This window comes from Alligator mississippiensis, chromosome 3, assembly GCF_030867095.1.
Source record: "Alligator mississippiensis isolate rAllMis1 chromosome 3, rAllMis1, whole genome shotgun sequence".
NCBI lineage: Eukaryota > Metazoa > Chordata > Crocodylia > Alligatoridae > Alligator > Alligator mississippiensis.
Genome location: NC_081826.1, coordinates 141687508 through 141701974, shown reverse-complemented (window position 1 = coordinate 141701974; position 14467 = coordinate 141687508). Strand labels below are relative to the sequence as shown.

The window sequence follows — 14467 nt, the reverse complement described above, 5'->3', positions numbered from 1 at the left end:
GCCGGGCAGGCCACGGGGACGCGGGGCTCCGCCGCCCCATGCCCGGCTCCCGCGGCCGCTCTGCCGCCGGGCGCGGCTGCATGGGGGGCCCCCTCTAAGCGCCGCGGCCGCATCGGAGCAGCGCCCGGGCCCCTTCCCCCGCCCCCCGTTGCCCGCCCCCGCTGCCAGCCATGTCCTACCCGCAGGGCTACCTCTACCAGCCGCCCGGCTCGCTGGCGCTCTACTCCTGCCCGGCGTACGGGGCCTCGGCGCTGGCGGCGCCCCGCAGCGAGGAGCTGGCCCGCTCGTCGTCGGGCTCGGCCTTCAGCCCCTACCCGGGATCCGCCGCCTTCACCGCCCAGGCGGCGGCCACCGGCTTCGCCAGCCCGCTGCAGTACTCTGCCGACCCGGCCGCGGGATTCCCCTCCTACATGGTAACTACTGCGGGGTGCCAGCGTGCCCGGAGCGCAGGGAGCAGCCGGCGGTGCCGGGCAAGCCCGGGGTGGGGAAGGGAGAGGGATGTGTGTGTGTGTGTGAAGGGGGGGGGCTCTGGGGGTGCACGGGGGGCTTCTCCCCCCCTCCCCCCCCCAGAGGGCAGCAGGGCTGTGAAGGGGCGATTCAGATGCTCGTGCGGGCGGCTCGGAGCCGTCGGCTACCGGGTTTGCACAACGGGGCTTTGTGGCCCCGCTCGCGGCGGGGACACAGTCGCGGACCCGCGGGCCTGGCCGCACCAATTGGGCACGCAATGAGGAGGCGCTGGACGGAGCACTGCGGGGAGGGTTGCAAGCGCAACACCCCCCTCTGCAGGGCTCCCCCCCCCCCTTTTTAAATATACGCCTAGACAAGTGTGTGTATTGGGGGGGGAGGGGGGGCACGATACTACCGGCTTTGTGCAGCGGTGGGGGGGAGAAAGACGTGGCGCGGGCTGCGGGCGGGGGCCCGGTGCCAACCCGCTGTGCCTCCCCGCAGGGCTCGCCCTACGACGCGCACGCCACGGGCATGAGCGGGGCCATCGGCTACCACCCGTACGGCAGCCCCGCGTACCCCTACCAGCTCAACGACCCGGCCTACAGGAAGAACGCCACGCGGGACGCCACGGCCACGCTCAAGGCCTGGCTGCAGGAGCACCGCAAGAACCCCTACCCCACCAAGGGCGAGAAGATCATGCTGGCCATCATCACCAAGATGACCCTCACGCAGGTCTCCACCTGGTTCGCCAACGCCCGGCGCCGGCTCAAGAAGGAGAACAAGATGACCTGGGCCCCCCGCAACAAGAGCGAGGACGAGGACGAGGAGGAGGGCGACGCGGGGCGGAGCAAGGGGGGCAGCCCGGGCAAGGGGCCCGAGGGCCACGAGACCTTGGCGGAGGACGAAGGTCAGGCGGGGCGCGGGGCGGCGCGGGGCAGGTGGTGCAGGGCAGGGCGGGTGGGGAGCGGGGCAGCGGGGCACGGCCGGGCCGGCTGACCCGGGCGTGCGGCGGGTGCCTTGGCAGGGATCAGCTTGCAAGTGGACTCGCTGACGGATCACTCCTGCTCGGCCGAGTCGGACGGCGAGAAGCTGCCGTGCCTCGCCGGGGACGCTCTGGGCGAGTCCGGCTCCGAGGGCAAGGAGGAGGAGGACGACGACGACGACGAGGGCGACGGAGACCTGCCCGCCAAGCCGGCCGTGACTACCTCGCCGCTCACGGGCGTGGAGGCGCCGGTGCTGAGCCACCCGCCGCACGACGGCCCGGCGCGGCCCCCCGGCAAGGGCGCGCTGGACAGCAGGGTTTCCCCAGCGCCGCCCACGCAGGCCGCCAAGCCCAAGCTCTGGTCGCTGGCTGAAATCGCCACGTCGGACCTCAAGCACCAGAGCCTGGGCCAGAGCTGCCAGCCGCCGGCCTTGGCCGCCGCCACCCCCGCCTCCGCCCCGCACAGCTCTGCCTACTCCCCCTCCTCCCTCCTGGGAAGGCATATTTATTACACTTCGCCTTTTTATAGCAATTACACAAACTATGGGAACTTCAACGCTCTCCAGAGCCAGGGGATCCTGCGATACAACTCCGCCGCGGTGGCTTCCAACGACGGACTAAGCCAGACTGTGCTAAACACCAGCTCTGTCCACAAGCAGAGCACTGACTCTTTGAAAACCATCACTAACCAGCTCGAGCAGCATTACAGGTCCTCTAGTTACGAGCCCAAGAAAGGTAGGTGCCTGCTTGCTCTTTTTTTTTACCTCCCGCCCTACCCTTCCCCTCCCCTCTCCCCCCTTTTCCTTTTTTTCCTGAAGGCAAAATCACTCCTGTAGGCGAGTTTAGCTGCACTGTGCTTGTTTGGACGATCAATAGCAGCACCTCCAAGGACAGACAACTCTGCCGGCGGTCCTCACAGCGATGAGCCCAATATTGAAGCTGGACAGGAATAAAATGTGGGCTTTCAAAAACTATTTAACCCCCAAGCCGATTTTTGCATGCAGTAAGGAGGACAGGAGATGTATTGATGGAGGGTTTTTTTAAAAAAAAAGAGAGATCTAATGGATTACACAGATGTAGCCGAAAAAAAAAAAAGGAAAAAAAAAACAACCCCCAAACCCCAGCCTCGATAAATTCAACTAATGTATGTATATTATTTAAAACCCTGTTTATCTTTCCATTTGGTCTGCTGGGTTTAGTGAAATAGGACGTGCTTTCTTTCCTTTTGATTTTAAGGATTTACATCCTTTCCCACAGTGAAGGAATTGGTTTCCAAATGAAGTGTAAAACCTTAAACTCTACTTTATTGTTATCACTACTATTTTCAGAAGGGTTTAAAATTAGGACAGTAAATTAATAAAATTGTCTGGTGCTGGAAGTGACTCAGGAGCTCAGCCACCACCATTATCCAATTCGGAAAGGGAAAGGCAGAGGTTTTCAAATGGCGCAGCTCTGAATTTTGTGTAAGTGAGAGCTGGGACCTACCCAGAGTGTATAATCTAGTTAGCTAGCTGTGTCCTGTGACTAACTGACGGTTCAATTTTGACAGATCCCACTGAAGTCTGCACAGTAGGAGCACAACCATACCTATAGAAGTGCAATCACACAGCAATGCAAGTAAGTGAGAACATTTTCTATTACACTGATCGTTTGGCATCAAGTCCAAGACATATTGCACAGCTGTAAACTTGCTTAACATTAATTTCTTGCTTCATTACATAAGAGTCTGATTACATAGTAATATGCTCTTTTCTGGTCTTCTTTTTAAACCCCCTGATTATGGCTTTTCTTTCCTGAGTCTGTGCTCTTTTGTAGGCCAGTGTAGAGGATTCCTATCGCTTTTATGTGCCCGGTTTGTTAAAACAATACATTGCCGACGATTTAAATTTTATGGAGATAGCTTTCAATCTATTTCTTTCTCAATAAATCACTCTTTCAAACAGTAAGGTGGCTGTGTGAAGATAATATCGTCAAAATGGTACATTGTGGACCGAGTTTCACACAGTGATTACAAATTTTAAACAAACAAGGACGATGCTAATTTCCAGCGTGCATTTCCAGCTGGGCATGAATTGTCTTTTTCCCAGTAACAACGCCCCTCCTCCTCCCACCCTCTTTCTCTGTTTAAGGTTAAACAAAATGTTGTCGATCTTTTAAAAGTAGTATTTTTTTCCGAGAAGAAAATAGAAGAGTAAGCATTTTAGTTCACCTCCTTTTTTTTTCTTTTTCTTAAAAAAAAAAAAAAGAAAGAAGATATTAGTGTATAACTGAAGGATTTTAGATGATCTGGTTTTTTCCTTGGTCCACAGGTAGGTGTCACAATTGCTTTGAAAAAAGTCAGCAAGCCATCATCTCTCCCCAAGCTAATATATATAATAAATCTTTAAATCCGGATCACATCTTGTGCCACTGTATAAAAGAAGACCACAGAGCACTATTAAATCTACAGACTCTAATTATTCAAAGAGAACTTTGTTGGACATATGTGAGTTTGCTGGTATAGTATAGTTTCCAAAATGTATGTGTGACTTTTGAAAACAGATCTGTTTTTCTCAGGATATCTTGAATTGATCACTTCATTGCCACGGTATATATTCTATAGGTGTGATAGGATTTATTGTAAAATTTATTTGTAAAAGATGTATACAGTAGAGATAATAAAGATGTGATTGGAGAACTTGAGTACTTACAAAGTGGAAACAAATTTGATATTTATTTTTGTAATGATATAAAAGCTTCTAGTAATTTATGCAAGTTGTATTGCAATGGAATCCGAACTTTTTGTAAATAAATTTTGCTTGGTTTTTATTTGAAACGTTGATGGTTATACAATCTTTGGTTGTTTAACGAGAATTCTTTACTAATTTATATCTTTAATTGTAAATAAAAACAGACTAGTCTGCAACAGCACGGTGTTTTTCATTTATTTCCCCCTAAAATAGTAATATATGATTTAGAAAAATCATAACATGTACAAAGTTGTAATTTCACTGAATATTTTGAATGTAAACGAAATGAGCAATTTAAATAACCTGCAAAGATATTTGCATAAGTAAAACCCTACAGAGTTGTTCTGTTGCATTAGTACTAGTACACACATGCGTGTGTGTACATGTATGTGTGGTTGTGCATGTGCATATGGGGATCCATGCACATTTCTTACATGCTAAGGCCATTCATCCTTTTTTTGGTGCTAGCATTCTTCAGTGCTCTTATTTCTCTTTTCTAGAAAAAAAAAATCAGCATATCCCATCTTAATTTTCTGTATGTCAAGCAATCATTTGTTTCTAAGTATGTCCAACAATGCTGTGGGAGAGGGGGAGACCCAGACCCTGAAACACCCCAGCCCTTAATTTTTATGCTTTTTTTCTCCCCTGAGTCGCTTAAACCCTATGTATAATTTGCTAGTTGCTTAAGAGATCCACCTCGATTAGGCTCGTAAAAACAGCTAACCCATCATTTTCATTTTCTGTAAAATAATGAGAATCCTCATATAAATATAATTTTAGAAAAGAACCGAACAATCATTTATTTTCCCCAAAAGATAAATTGAGTGAATATAACTTACGGTTATAAAACAAGAATAATAGCTTCTTAGATTGCCCTTTAATCAATCATACACTTATTTTTCAAGAGGCTCATCTATTTTATTCCATGATTAATAATGTTCCAGCGTGAGAGCATTATTAGATCCCAGCAGGGGAGATCCTGGATGCTTTTAGCTGCTTTGGAATGGTCAGTTGGGGTTCATTATGGGCTGATATTGAACAATTTATAAAATCTTGTCTAAACATCTGCCAGCTCAGATAGGCCGATGTGTCTGAAGATGGGAAATTGCTGGACCAGTTGATATTGACAAACGGATCTCTCTCCAGTGGCTTTTTGTTCAGTGAAAATTAGTGGCCTCTTGCTCAGGTCTTGTTAGAAAGGGCATTTGAAAGTGATCTTAGATACTTCAGGCATCAGCCTAGGGAATGTTAACTGGATAAAGAGCCGTTCTCATCTGGAGTCGGGAAAATCTGGAGCGATTGTAAGGAAGGGGGAGGGGGCTCTTGTTTCTGAAGGGAGAGGGGAAACTGTTTGCATTTTGTAACCGCATAAGGGTGTCAAACTCATTCGGAAAAGTATGTCAGGGTGTCTTTCCACTGACAAGACGGAAATTATAATTCTGGGAAACTGTAGTGCGCATATAAGTACGTAGCCTGAGCATCTCTGCAGCGGGGGCCTGCTGCCTTCGTTTCGGCTATGACAGGGCACGACTCTCAGTGGTTTTTTACCTCCTGGTTTAGCACAGGAGGAATACGCAACTCTTTGTCAGCATGCAACACGCAGCACAATTAGATCAAAGGAGCAGAGGTCGTCGGAAGAAGGTCTTGCAGTTAGACAAAGGTGTAATGCAGATGCTGACGTTTGAACGCGATCTCCCTCAGCCCGCTTTTACCGGGGCAGTGGGGAAGATTACAGACATTAACTTGATTATTATTATTTTCCGAGGAGGCATTTGAAAGAAAGCCTCTTTTCCCATCTCGGAGTTAATACCCGTCTTTCCCACCCTCCTGCCCCGCTCCCCGTTCCAGGTTCTCGGCGGGACACGAAGTGCACATTTCAGTCGGTAAAAAACCAAAAGCTGTGGCAGAGATTTTTTAAAAAAAGCTAACGATATTCCTTTGATGTTTCTACGCCCAAAGAATTAAAAAAGATTTCCATAATTTACCCAGCCCTGCCTGCATGTAGACCTGGATTTCTTTCCCGGAGGAGGAGCGGAAAGTCTGAGGGAACTCGCTTTAAGTGCTCGCCCTGGGTGTGTGTGTAAGGTCCGGGGCTTCTCTCCTCCTCGGGAGGGACTCGCCCGCGCTCGGGGACAGGGGTGGACTGCGCCCAAAGGATTTGGCAAATTAACTTAATTTGTTCAGGGCATTAAGGAGCAAAGATTTCCTTCCCCATCTCTTGTGGGACTTAAGTCAGACTGAAGAGCGTGGCTACGGGTGGCAGCCCGATCCGGGGAAGAAAGAAGAGGAGCAGGGTGGGTGAAAATAAGGCTTCAGCCACAGCTTGGTTCCCATCGACGCTAACCGGCCACGGGGGATTCAGATCTCACGCTCCGCTCTTTATTTTCTCCAGCCCACCCCCCTTCTTCCTTGTGGCGGGCGCTTGTTTCGGGGCTGCCGGGACAGACGGTCCCTCTCCTGGGCTCGGGGCAGCTCGGACCCCCGGGGAGGCTCCGATCCTGCCCGCCGGGCCCTGCTCCCTGCCAGCGCCGGCGCTTGTTCTCGCATTGTGTTCGGGGGAGCGGCTCCCACCTGCCTCGGGAGTCTGGGCAGGGCTCTGGGGACAAGTTCACGGCTGGAGGGGCAGGGGGGCGGGGGTCGCGCCTTGTTGGAGCCCCCAGCTTGTCTGCCCCGGGCCGGCAGGGAGCGAAGGGGAAGGGGGGGGGGGGGGCTCTACACAGCAGCAGCGCTTATGTATCTGTGTATGAATGTGTGTGTATGCATACGTATGGATGTGTGTGTATGCCTGTATGAATATGTGTATGCATGTGTATGCGTGTATGTGTATGCCTGTATGAATGTGTGTGTATCCAGACGTGTGCATGGATGCAGGTGTGTGTGCCTGGATGAATGTGCGTATGAATGCGTGTATATGCAGATGTATGCGTGTATGTCTGTGAATGTGTGTGTATACCTATGTATGCTATTCATGGGCATGTGTCTATATGAATGTGTACATGCTTGTATGCCTAAGCATATGTATATGTATAAGTGTGTGTCTGTATGAATGTGTGTTTGCAAGTGTGTGTGTGTGTGTGTGTGTGAGGGAGGGAGGGAGAGAGGGGAGGGTATTGTAGTAGAGGGCAATGGTGAGGACTGCAAAGGATCAGCCGGCTAGGTGCCCCTGGCACAGCCGCCCCGGGGCCAGGCACCCCGTGCCTACCCCGCACCTTCCCCAGATGGGTCAGGCCGCCTCCTCCCCGAACCCCCTGAGCTGACCAGGGGGTGGGGGGGATCAGGTCCGGAGTCTGGCAGAGCAAGGCCAGTTTAATTGCAACCAGGCGCGCCCAAGGGAGAAGGGAGAGCGCCCAGCTGCGCCCTGCTCTGAAACTTTTTCCTCCCGTCACATTGTGCAGCCCACAGTCACGTTAGTTCATCCTCCCCTCCATGCACCCCCACACTCCCACCCAGCGCCGCCAGTCAGCCGCAGCGGGAGGGCGTCGGGCCGGCTGCTCAACTTCTGCAGGCAGGAGTCATTGCCATGCGTTTTACTCCGCAGCCCTCTGCTCCCAGCCCTTCCCTGCACGCCTGGGCAGCCTGCTCCTCCCTCAGCTAACGGGACGGGTGCTGGGGGTGGGGGGGTCATTTACTTTCAGCATCAAACAGCACGACATCGAATGAAATGCTGTCAGAGAGAGAAAGAGAAAATCCCATAGGCAAAAACTCAAGCGTGTTCCCAGGTTCTGGAGCAGGTCCAAGCACCAAGAAAAAAATAAGGCAACCAAAAGGGGAGTCCGAGATGGATTCGCTGGATTATCCCACCTCCCCTCCTTCCACATGCATTTCTGCATCCCTGTGCGAGGGTCGCAGCGAAAGCAGACTCAGTTTTCTGACTCGTGACTGGTATCTAGCGCCTTTGGGGCGTCAGCAATGCAGATACCGCAAAAGAAAGATGGGGGGAGAGGTGCTTGATTTTATTTATTTATGTATTTATTTGGCCAGCAAGCAGTTGTTCTCGGGGGGGGGGAAGGAAACTCTTCTCCTGTCCCGGGGGTAGGGACCCCACCTGGGAGGTAACTGGACTCCCCCCAGCCCCATCGGTTCCAGGGGAATGCCGCAGCTTCGTATTATCCGAGCAGGGCAACGTCTCGGGGCTCTGCCTGCGAGGCGGGAGAGACGCAGGGCCCGGGAGGGGGACACAAGCACTGCCCCTGCCCCGCGCGGGGACGTGGCCCTTCTTCAGGCCAAGCTGTAGGGGTCAGGGAGGGACACCCGCCTTGCAGCCGGCCGGGCCGGGGAGTCACCCTGAGAAGGGATCTCTAGGGCAATCGGCTACGTGTGATTCAAATAACTACTATGCTGCTGCTGCTGATGATGACGACGACGAGGAGAATGATGATAATGACGATATCATGATGATAGTGATGATAACAACGATGATGATGATAACATTCATATGATTAACAATAGCATATCATTATCATTATTATGATTAATAATAAGGATAACAACGCTAACCACAATATTAGCAACAGTAATAATGATACTACTACTACTGATAATGATACTACTAATGATAATAATGTTAATACTACTACTAATTTTACAACTACACTATTAATAATGATGATACTACCACACTAACAATAATGTTAATAATGTTACTACTACCACTACTACTACTAATAACGATAATAATGATACTACTACTATTAATAATGATACTCTAATGATACCTTAGTGATGCTACTAATAATGATAATGTTACTACTACTACTACTTTTAATAACGATACTACTACTACTACTAATGGTACCTTAATGATACCGTAATGATATTACTACTAATGATAATAATGGTAATACTACTACTGCTAATGATACTACTATTATTAATAATGTTAATGCTACTACTACTAATAATGATAATAATGCTAATACTACCATTAATAGTGATACCCTAATGATACCCTAATACTACTACTGATGTTAATACTACTACTACTACTGCTATTAATAATAATAATAGTAATAATAATGATACTACTACTCTATTAACGTTAATGTTACTACTACTACTACTATTAATAATGACAATCATGATACTACTACTACACTAGCAATAATGTTACCAATGTTAATACGACTACTAATAATGGTAATAATGATACTACTACTATTACTAAACGGTGGGGGATAATAACCGTCCTGCTCCCTGGGAACATTTCCCCTGATCTATATATTAATGGGGAGGGGGACGACGACTAAGACTTCGCATTGTTATAGGGAGATAAATTGTCGATTTATTGTGTATCACTTGTGATCAATTATTAATCGTTCATGTCAGCAGCAGCGTTATAATTACCGGCGGTTCTTTAGCTGGATATTTATTTTTTCCCCCTCCCTGCGCTGGTAATTAGTTGGAGCCTCCCGTAATGAATCCCGCGCCGGGCCTGGGCCGGGGCCGGGGCCGGGGCCGGGCAAAGCGAGGGCGCCCGCTGCAAAGAGCGACGGGGCGGACACGCGGAGAGGTGAGTCCCCCCATCACAGCACCCAGCTGTGCCAGCAGCTCCAGCGGGGGGCCACCACGGGGCACCCCGCCTTCAGTGGGAAGCAGCCTCCACCACCCCCTTCTTTCATACCGCGGGCTGGGAGGGGATTGATCGCGCTGCTCAGCAGGCCCGCGGGAATAAAGCGATTGATTTGCCCTCTCCCTCCGCTTCCCGGGGGAGGATGAGTCCCCTCGGGAAATAATACACCCGCTCGGGCTAAATGGCCTGGCGCAAGTGTGAAAGTCGCTGCCTGGGTTCCCGCCTGCATCTTGCCCCGTCCCGCCCCGCATGGCAGTCCCCACTCGTCCCCCGGCTCCGAAATGCACCGGGAAGCCCGGGGCTTGGAGAATGCATGAATGAATGCAGCCTGACAGCTTTGCCCTCGCCTTGTGTTCGCCAATGAATGCGGCTTCCAAAGTGTATGTTTTAATTTGTCACATCAAGGCAATAAAAGGCAGCAATATATACTTAAGCCAGTTAACATTGCAATAACAGGTTTAAAGGAGCAATTAAATGGTGGTGAGGCGCACGTCTGCATTTCTATAGGCATTATTACCACATCAATGGTACCTTGTTGCCCGACTATAACTTAGCATGATTGTCTCAATTAGTTTAGCTCCGTGATAGTTATTGCGAACTCTTGGTGAGTAATCAATGCTGCGCAAGCTTAGGGCGAAGGAGCCTCTCAGCTGACGGGCCATAGACTTCCTCTTGGAGAAGGCAGATTGGGGTTGTCTGGGGTGAAAACTAAATGGTCATTTATAGTCTTATAAATCTGTTTCCGAAATCAGTGTAGCAAAGCCTTGATTTATAGGCAAATAACTATTACTGGCCGGTGCTGATAAATGCAACAGTCACTTCAATTTAACATCAAAAGCGAGGCATCCCTACTGCATTGTTCTGGGTTTAGTGCCGGGGCTTATACTATCACGATTCAGCCCCACGCTGCCCTTCACCTGGAGGGATGCTCGCTTCGCATTGCACCGAGGCTGCTTGGACCACGGGAGCATCCTCGCGCCCGGGGCACAGCGACCTCGCCCTGCTCCGCAGGGGGGCTGGCACCTAGAGGGGCAAGGGGTTGCAGGGGAGGGGGAGGTCCTGGCAGGACTTGGCCACTTCCAAGCCGCGGGTGGCAAGAGGCGGAGACAAATTTAGCTGCTTTCAAAACACTAACAACTTGGTAATGCTTTCTGTCAATGGGGATAGAGAGAGAGAGAGAGAGAGAGAGCCCCATTAAATTTTAAGATAAACAAGAGGCAGGGAAATATCTGTTGTGGAAGTTATTCTCATTAGTCCTAACAATGTCTCACCATTAGACAGGGCTGGAGTCAGCCTCAGCCTCAAGATTTCAGATCTGCAAGCTTTTTTTTTTTTTTTTTTTTTTTTTTTTTTTTTTTTTTTTGCATGCACATTACATTTCTGTCATGCTTTGCAGCAGAACACGATATCCCCAAAGAACCCGAAGAGGAAAAAAAAAACCCTGACAGCAACCATTAGTTAAGAGTGCAATGAATAAACCCCTTGCACAAGAGTATCAGGACTAATTAAGATTCTGTTTAGCAGCCCTGGCTGGAATGTTAATGTAGCTTTGACTAACTGGGAATAAGGGGAGTAGGGGGGTGGGGGCTGCATTTTAAGAGGAATGCTGGGGTGATAACATCTTTCACTTCTTCTGTCCAAGGTCTGCCCAAGCCTGTTACAAAGTCATTATCTTAAATTACTCCTGTGCTTCGTTTTTCGAGCTTTTTTTGGGCAAGCAGAGCTCCCTTGGCGTTGAAGCGCTGCCTGAGAGCCTCACGAAGCCAATACTCTCTAAGGGGATAAAGGCTGAATCAACCCACTATCTCTACCTTGGAGAGTTTGCTGGTACCAGTTCCTTGGACAAATATAGCCAGAATTCTGCAGGCAGATTAGGATCTATTGCTGGCGTCTCAGCACAAATCCCTGAAGGCTTTTTGACCCTTTGAAGTTTAGTCTATTTTGCTTACACAGAAGTTTACATGATTAAGTCAGGATTTTACAAGGCTCAACAAGGCAAATTTAGTCACCTCGGAACACTCAACACCAAAAAAAAAAAAAAAAAAAGAAAGAGGAGGCAGTTGTCCGGATACTCATTTAGCTGCACCGTGCAATATTTCTCGGCCATTAGCCTCATACAGCAAAGAGGGGAAACAAGCATCTCCCCATTTATTTTAGCAGGGCAGATGTGCAGCTTACAAAAGAAAAAAAAATCCCCATCGCAATGCATCTCTGCAGGCACTGAGCACTCTTCCAGGTGTTGGTTTTGTTTTTGTTTTTAATTATCATGTAATGCAGATATGTACCTTGAGGAGACAATAAAAACACACGCCTAGAAGCCCCTACCAACCCTCCCACATTTCCAGACGGGCTTTGATCCTTCTTATCTAGACCACTGCATCTTCCTGCCGGCCCAGCTGCGAGCAGGCTTCCCCCACCTCCCCAAAGCAGCCAGTTGCTGGCCTTCCCCTTGTTTAAAAAAAGAGAAAGAGAGAGAGAAAGCAGATGCAGATCTCTGTGCAGGGTGAGGTAGCTGCATTTCCACTGCATGAAGGACAGGCGAGGAGGAGAGTCTCTGCCTAGGGGGTGAGGCACCTATTTAAAGACCCCCGCAACAAAGGCAGGGTGTGTGCGTGGAGCCCGCAGCTGCATCTGGTCCTCGCCCCGCTTCCCCAAGGCCAGGCTGTGATCTGCCTGCAGCATCCCGCAGCTCCAGCCCCGCTGCTTGTGCTGGTTTTGCCGGGAAGCCTGGTTGGGAGCTGGGTCTTGCCTGCCTAGCAAGGTTTCCAAGATCCACCGGGGCTGGTGGGGAGGGGCGGAGAAGAAAAGAAAGAAACGAAGGACAGACCTGGCAGCCCGGAAAGTTTCTGTGGCTGGATGGATGTTCGAGCTGCAGGCACCACGGGGCAGTCAAGGGAGCTGCAGATCTCTCCTCCTCAACGGATCTATAATTGATGGATAGGGTTTGTGGTGAAACCCCCCGGGAGGAGGGAGGTGTGCTGGTACAGTGTCAGGGAGACAGCAAGGAGAAGCTGGGTGCCTTTATTATCAGGGAGAGATCTGAGCAGCCAACACGAATGCATTAGGCGGTGGTGGACAGGATTCAACTTTCTATGGGCCTCATCGTGTATAAGTCGTGTAGGGCTGGTGGCTGCTGACTGCGGGCCCTACCAGGCCATTGATCCCAAAACAGAGCTCCCCACTGATTTCTGTGGGGAGCTCAGCTTCCCAGTCAATGGCAGGATATGGCCCTGTAAGTCTGGGAACAGTGAGCCGAGCCCCATTCTTTCAGCAGAGAGGAAACAAAACGCTGGGCCGCTAAGCACCTGTGCATTTCAAACACTGCAGAGAAAGATTTTCTTCCCTTTTTAAACTGGAAACGGTGGCTAGTTCAGCACCGTTTCCCCCCTGCAGGCCTGCTTCTGAAAGCCAAATGCTTGCTGTGCGCTGCAGTGAGAGATGCCTTAAAAAGAGAATCTGCATCCAGACCAGTTAGAGCATCTTGGGCCCAGATTGCTCTGTGCAGATCTGTGTATGGAAGTGAGCAAGCAATCTCTGGGGAATCAAATCCTTCTCCTGAGACCTTGCAAGAGGGCTTTCTGTGTGCTCAAGGACTTGCCTGGATGGCTGAGGGCTAGTTTGGTGAGGTGGCTGGAGGAAGGGCTGGGCACCTGGATTTTCTGTCAGCCTTTGGCCATCAGGAGAAGCTCCATGGTGGAGGTGGGTCCTGCAGGCCCTAAAACCAGTTCAGTACTATTTGGAAAGAGTAATGTTTGGATAGTGCCTGCAGTGCTTGATCCAAAGCAAGGAATTAGACATCTAAAATGGGATTCCATACACTCACAAGACTTCCCAAGTCTTCACAAGACGGAACAATTCAGACCTAGTTCACAACTAAGCCTGGTCAGGATCCAAAAATCAGCCTTCCTTTCACCCAGGGCCTTTGGGGTGAGATTTATATGAATTCTCAGGGCCCCCTTAATGCATTGATGTTTTGGGGCTCCTCATAAAATGCAGCAGTAACTACCATTTTCTTTTAATACATGCTGGAGAAGGAGTGTATGGGCAACTGAGGCATGTCATGCAAGATTCTGTATTCTATTCCAGTTACCAGGCCTTTGGAAAGCAGATCTATGGCCATTCCTTCCAAAAGAGCAGTGAGGCAACCTGTTAATGGGATTTCAGTAAGTTTAACTCTTTATGTCCCTTCCTACTTCCTTTCCACGTGGGAGACTAAGTGGTGGAAATAATGTTATATTGGGAATATACTGCCTTTCTGAAGCACAGCTGAAAGCAATATACCCAACTCTGTGCATTCAGACAGTCTAGAATTTGTTTAGAAATCACCAGATTTTAAAAATGATGAATATTGCTATTTCATTTGATGCTGATTTTGAGCCTTTAGGATGTATCCAGCTTGCCATCTTTTTCTGTAAATGTGAGGCCTAGACATTTTTTTTTTAAATGAAGTATGAAATTATTCCAGGTACTGGGCCTTAAACATAAACAACAATTATTGTAAGGTTTATGATAAAGCTTTCAGACCTGATATCCTGGTGAAAGGCACTTGACTTTAAAACATTATTATAATCAGCATAGTAACTGCATCACTGGCCCCTTTTTCTCCACAGGCCTACTCCATGTGTGTGTTTCTCTGCTGTATCTTTTCATTTTATTGACCTGTATAGATATTATTACTTTTTACTCTCAGTAGCTCTGCAATATGCAGCTATGAGAGATCCAGATGATTTCTCTTCTGTT

At 49.5% G+C, this 14467-nt stretch overlaps 1 protein-coding gene across 2 annotated transcripts; it reads left to right on the top strand.

Moving 5' to 3' along the window:
• The first annotated feature begins 12 nt into the window (after window positions 1-12).
• On the top strand, window positions 13-4336 carry IRX2 (iroquois homeobox 2). Of its 2 annotated transcripts, XM_019491142.2 has the most exons (6): window positions 13-413; window positions 949-1354; window positions 1472-2164; window positions 2266-2385; window positions 2979-3046; window positions 3739-4336. In XM_019491142.2, the coding sequence occupies exons 1-4, from the start codon at window positions 171-173 to the stop codon at window positions 2352-2354; spliced, it is 1431 nt and encodes a 476-aa protein (XP_019346687.1). In that variant the 5' UTR covers window positions 13-170; the 3' UTR covers window positions 2355-2385; window positions 2979-3046; window positions 3739-4336. The 2 variants fall into 2 exon arrangements, with proteins under 2 accessions (XP_019346687.1, XP_006261374.1); XM_006261312.4 differs by lacking the exon at window positions 2266-2385 and having other exon boundaries at window positions 20-413.
• The last annotated feature ends 10131 nt before the right edge of the window (window positions 4337-14467 follow it).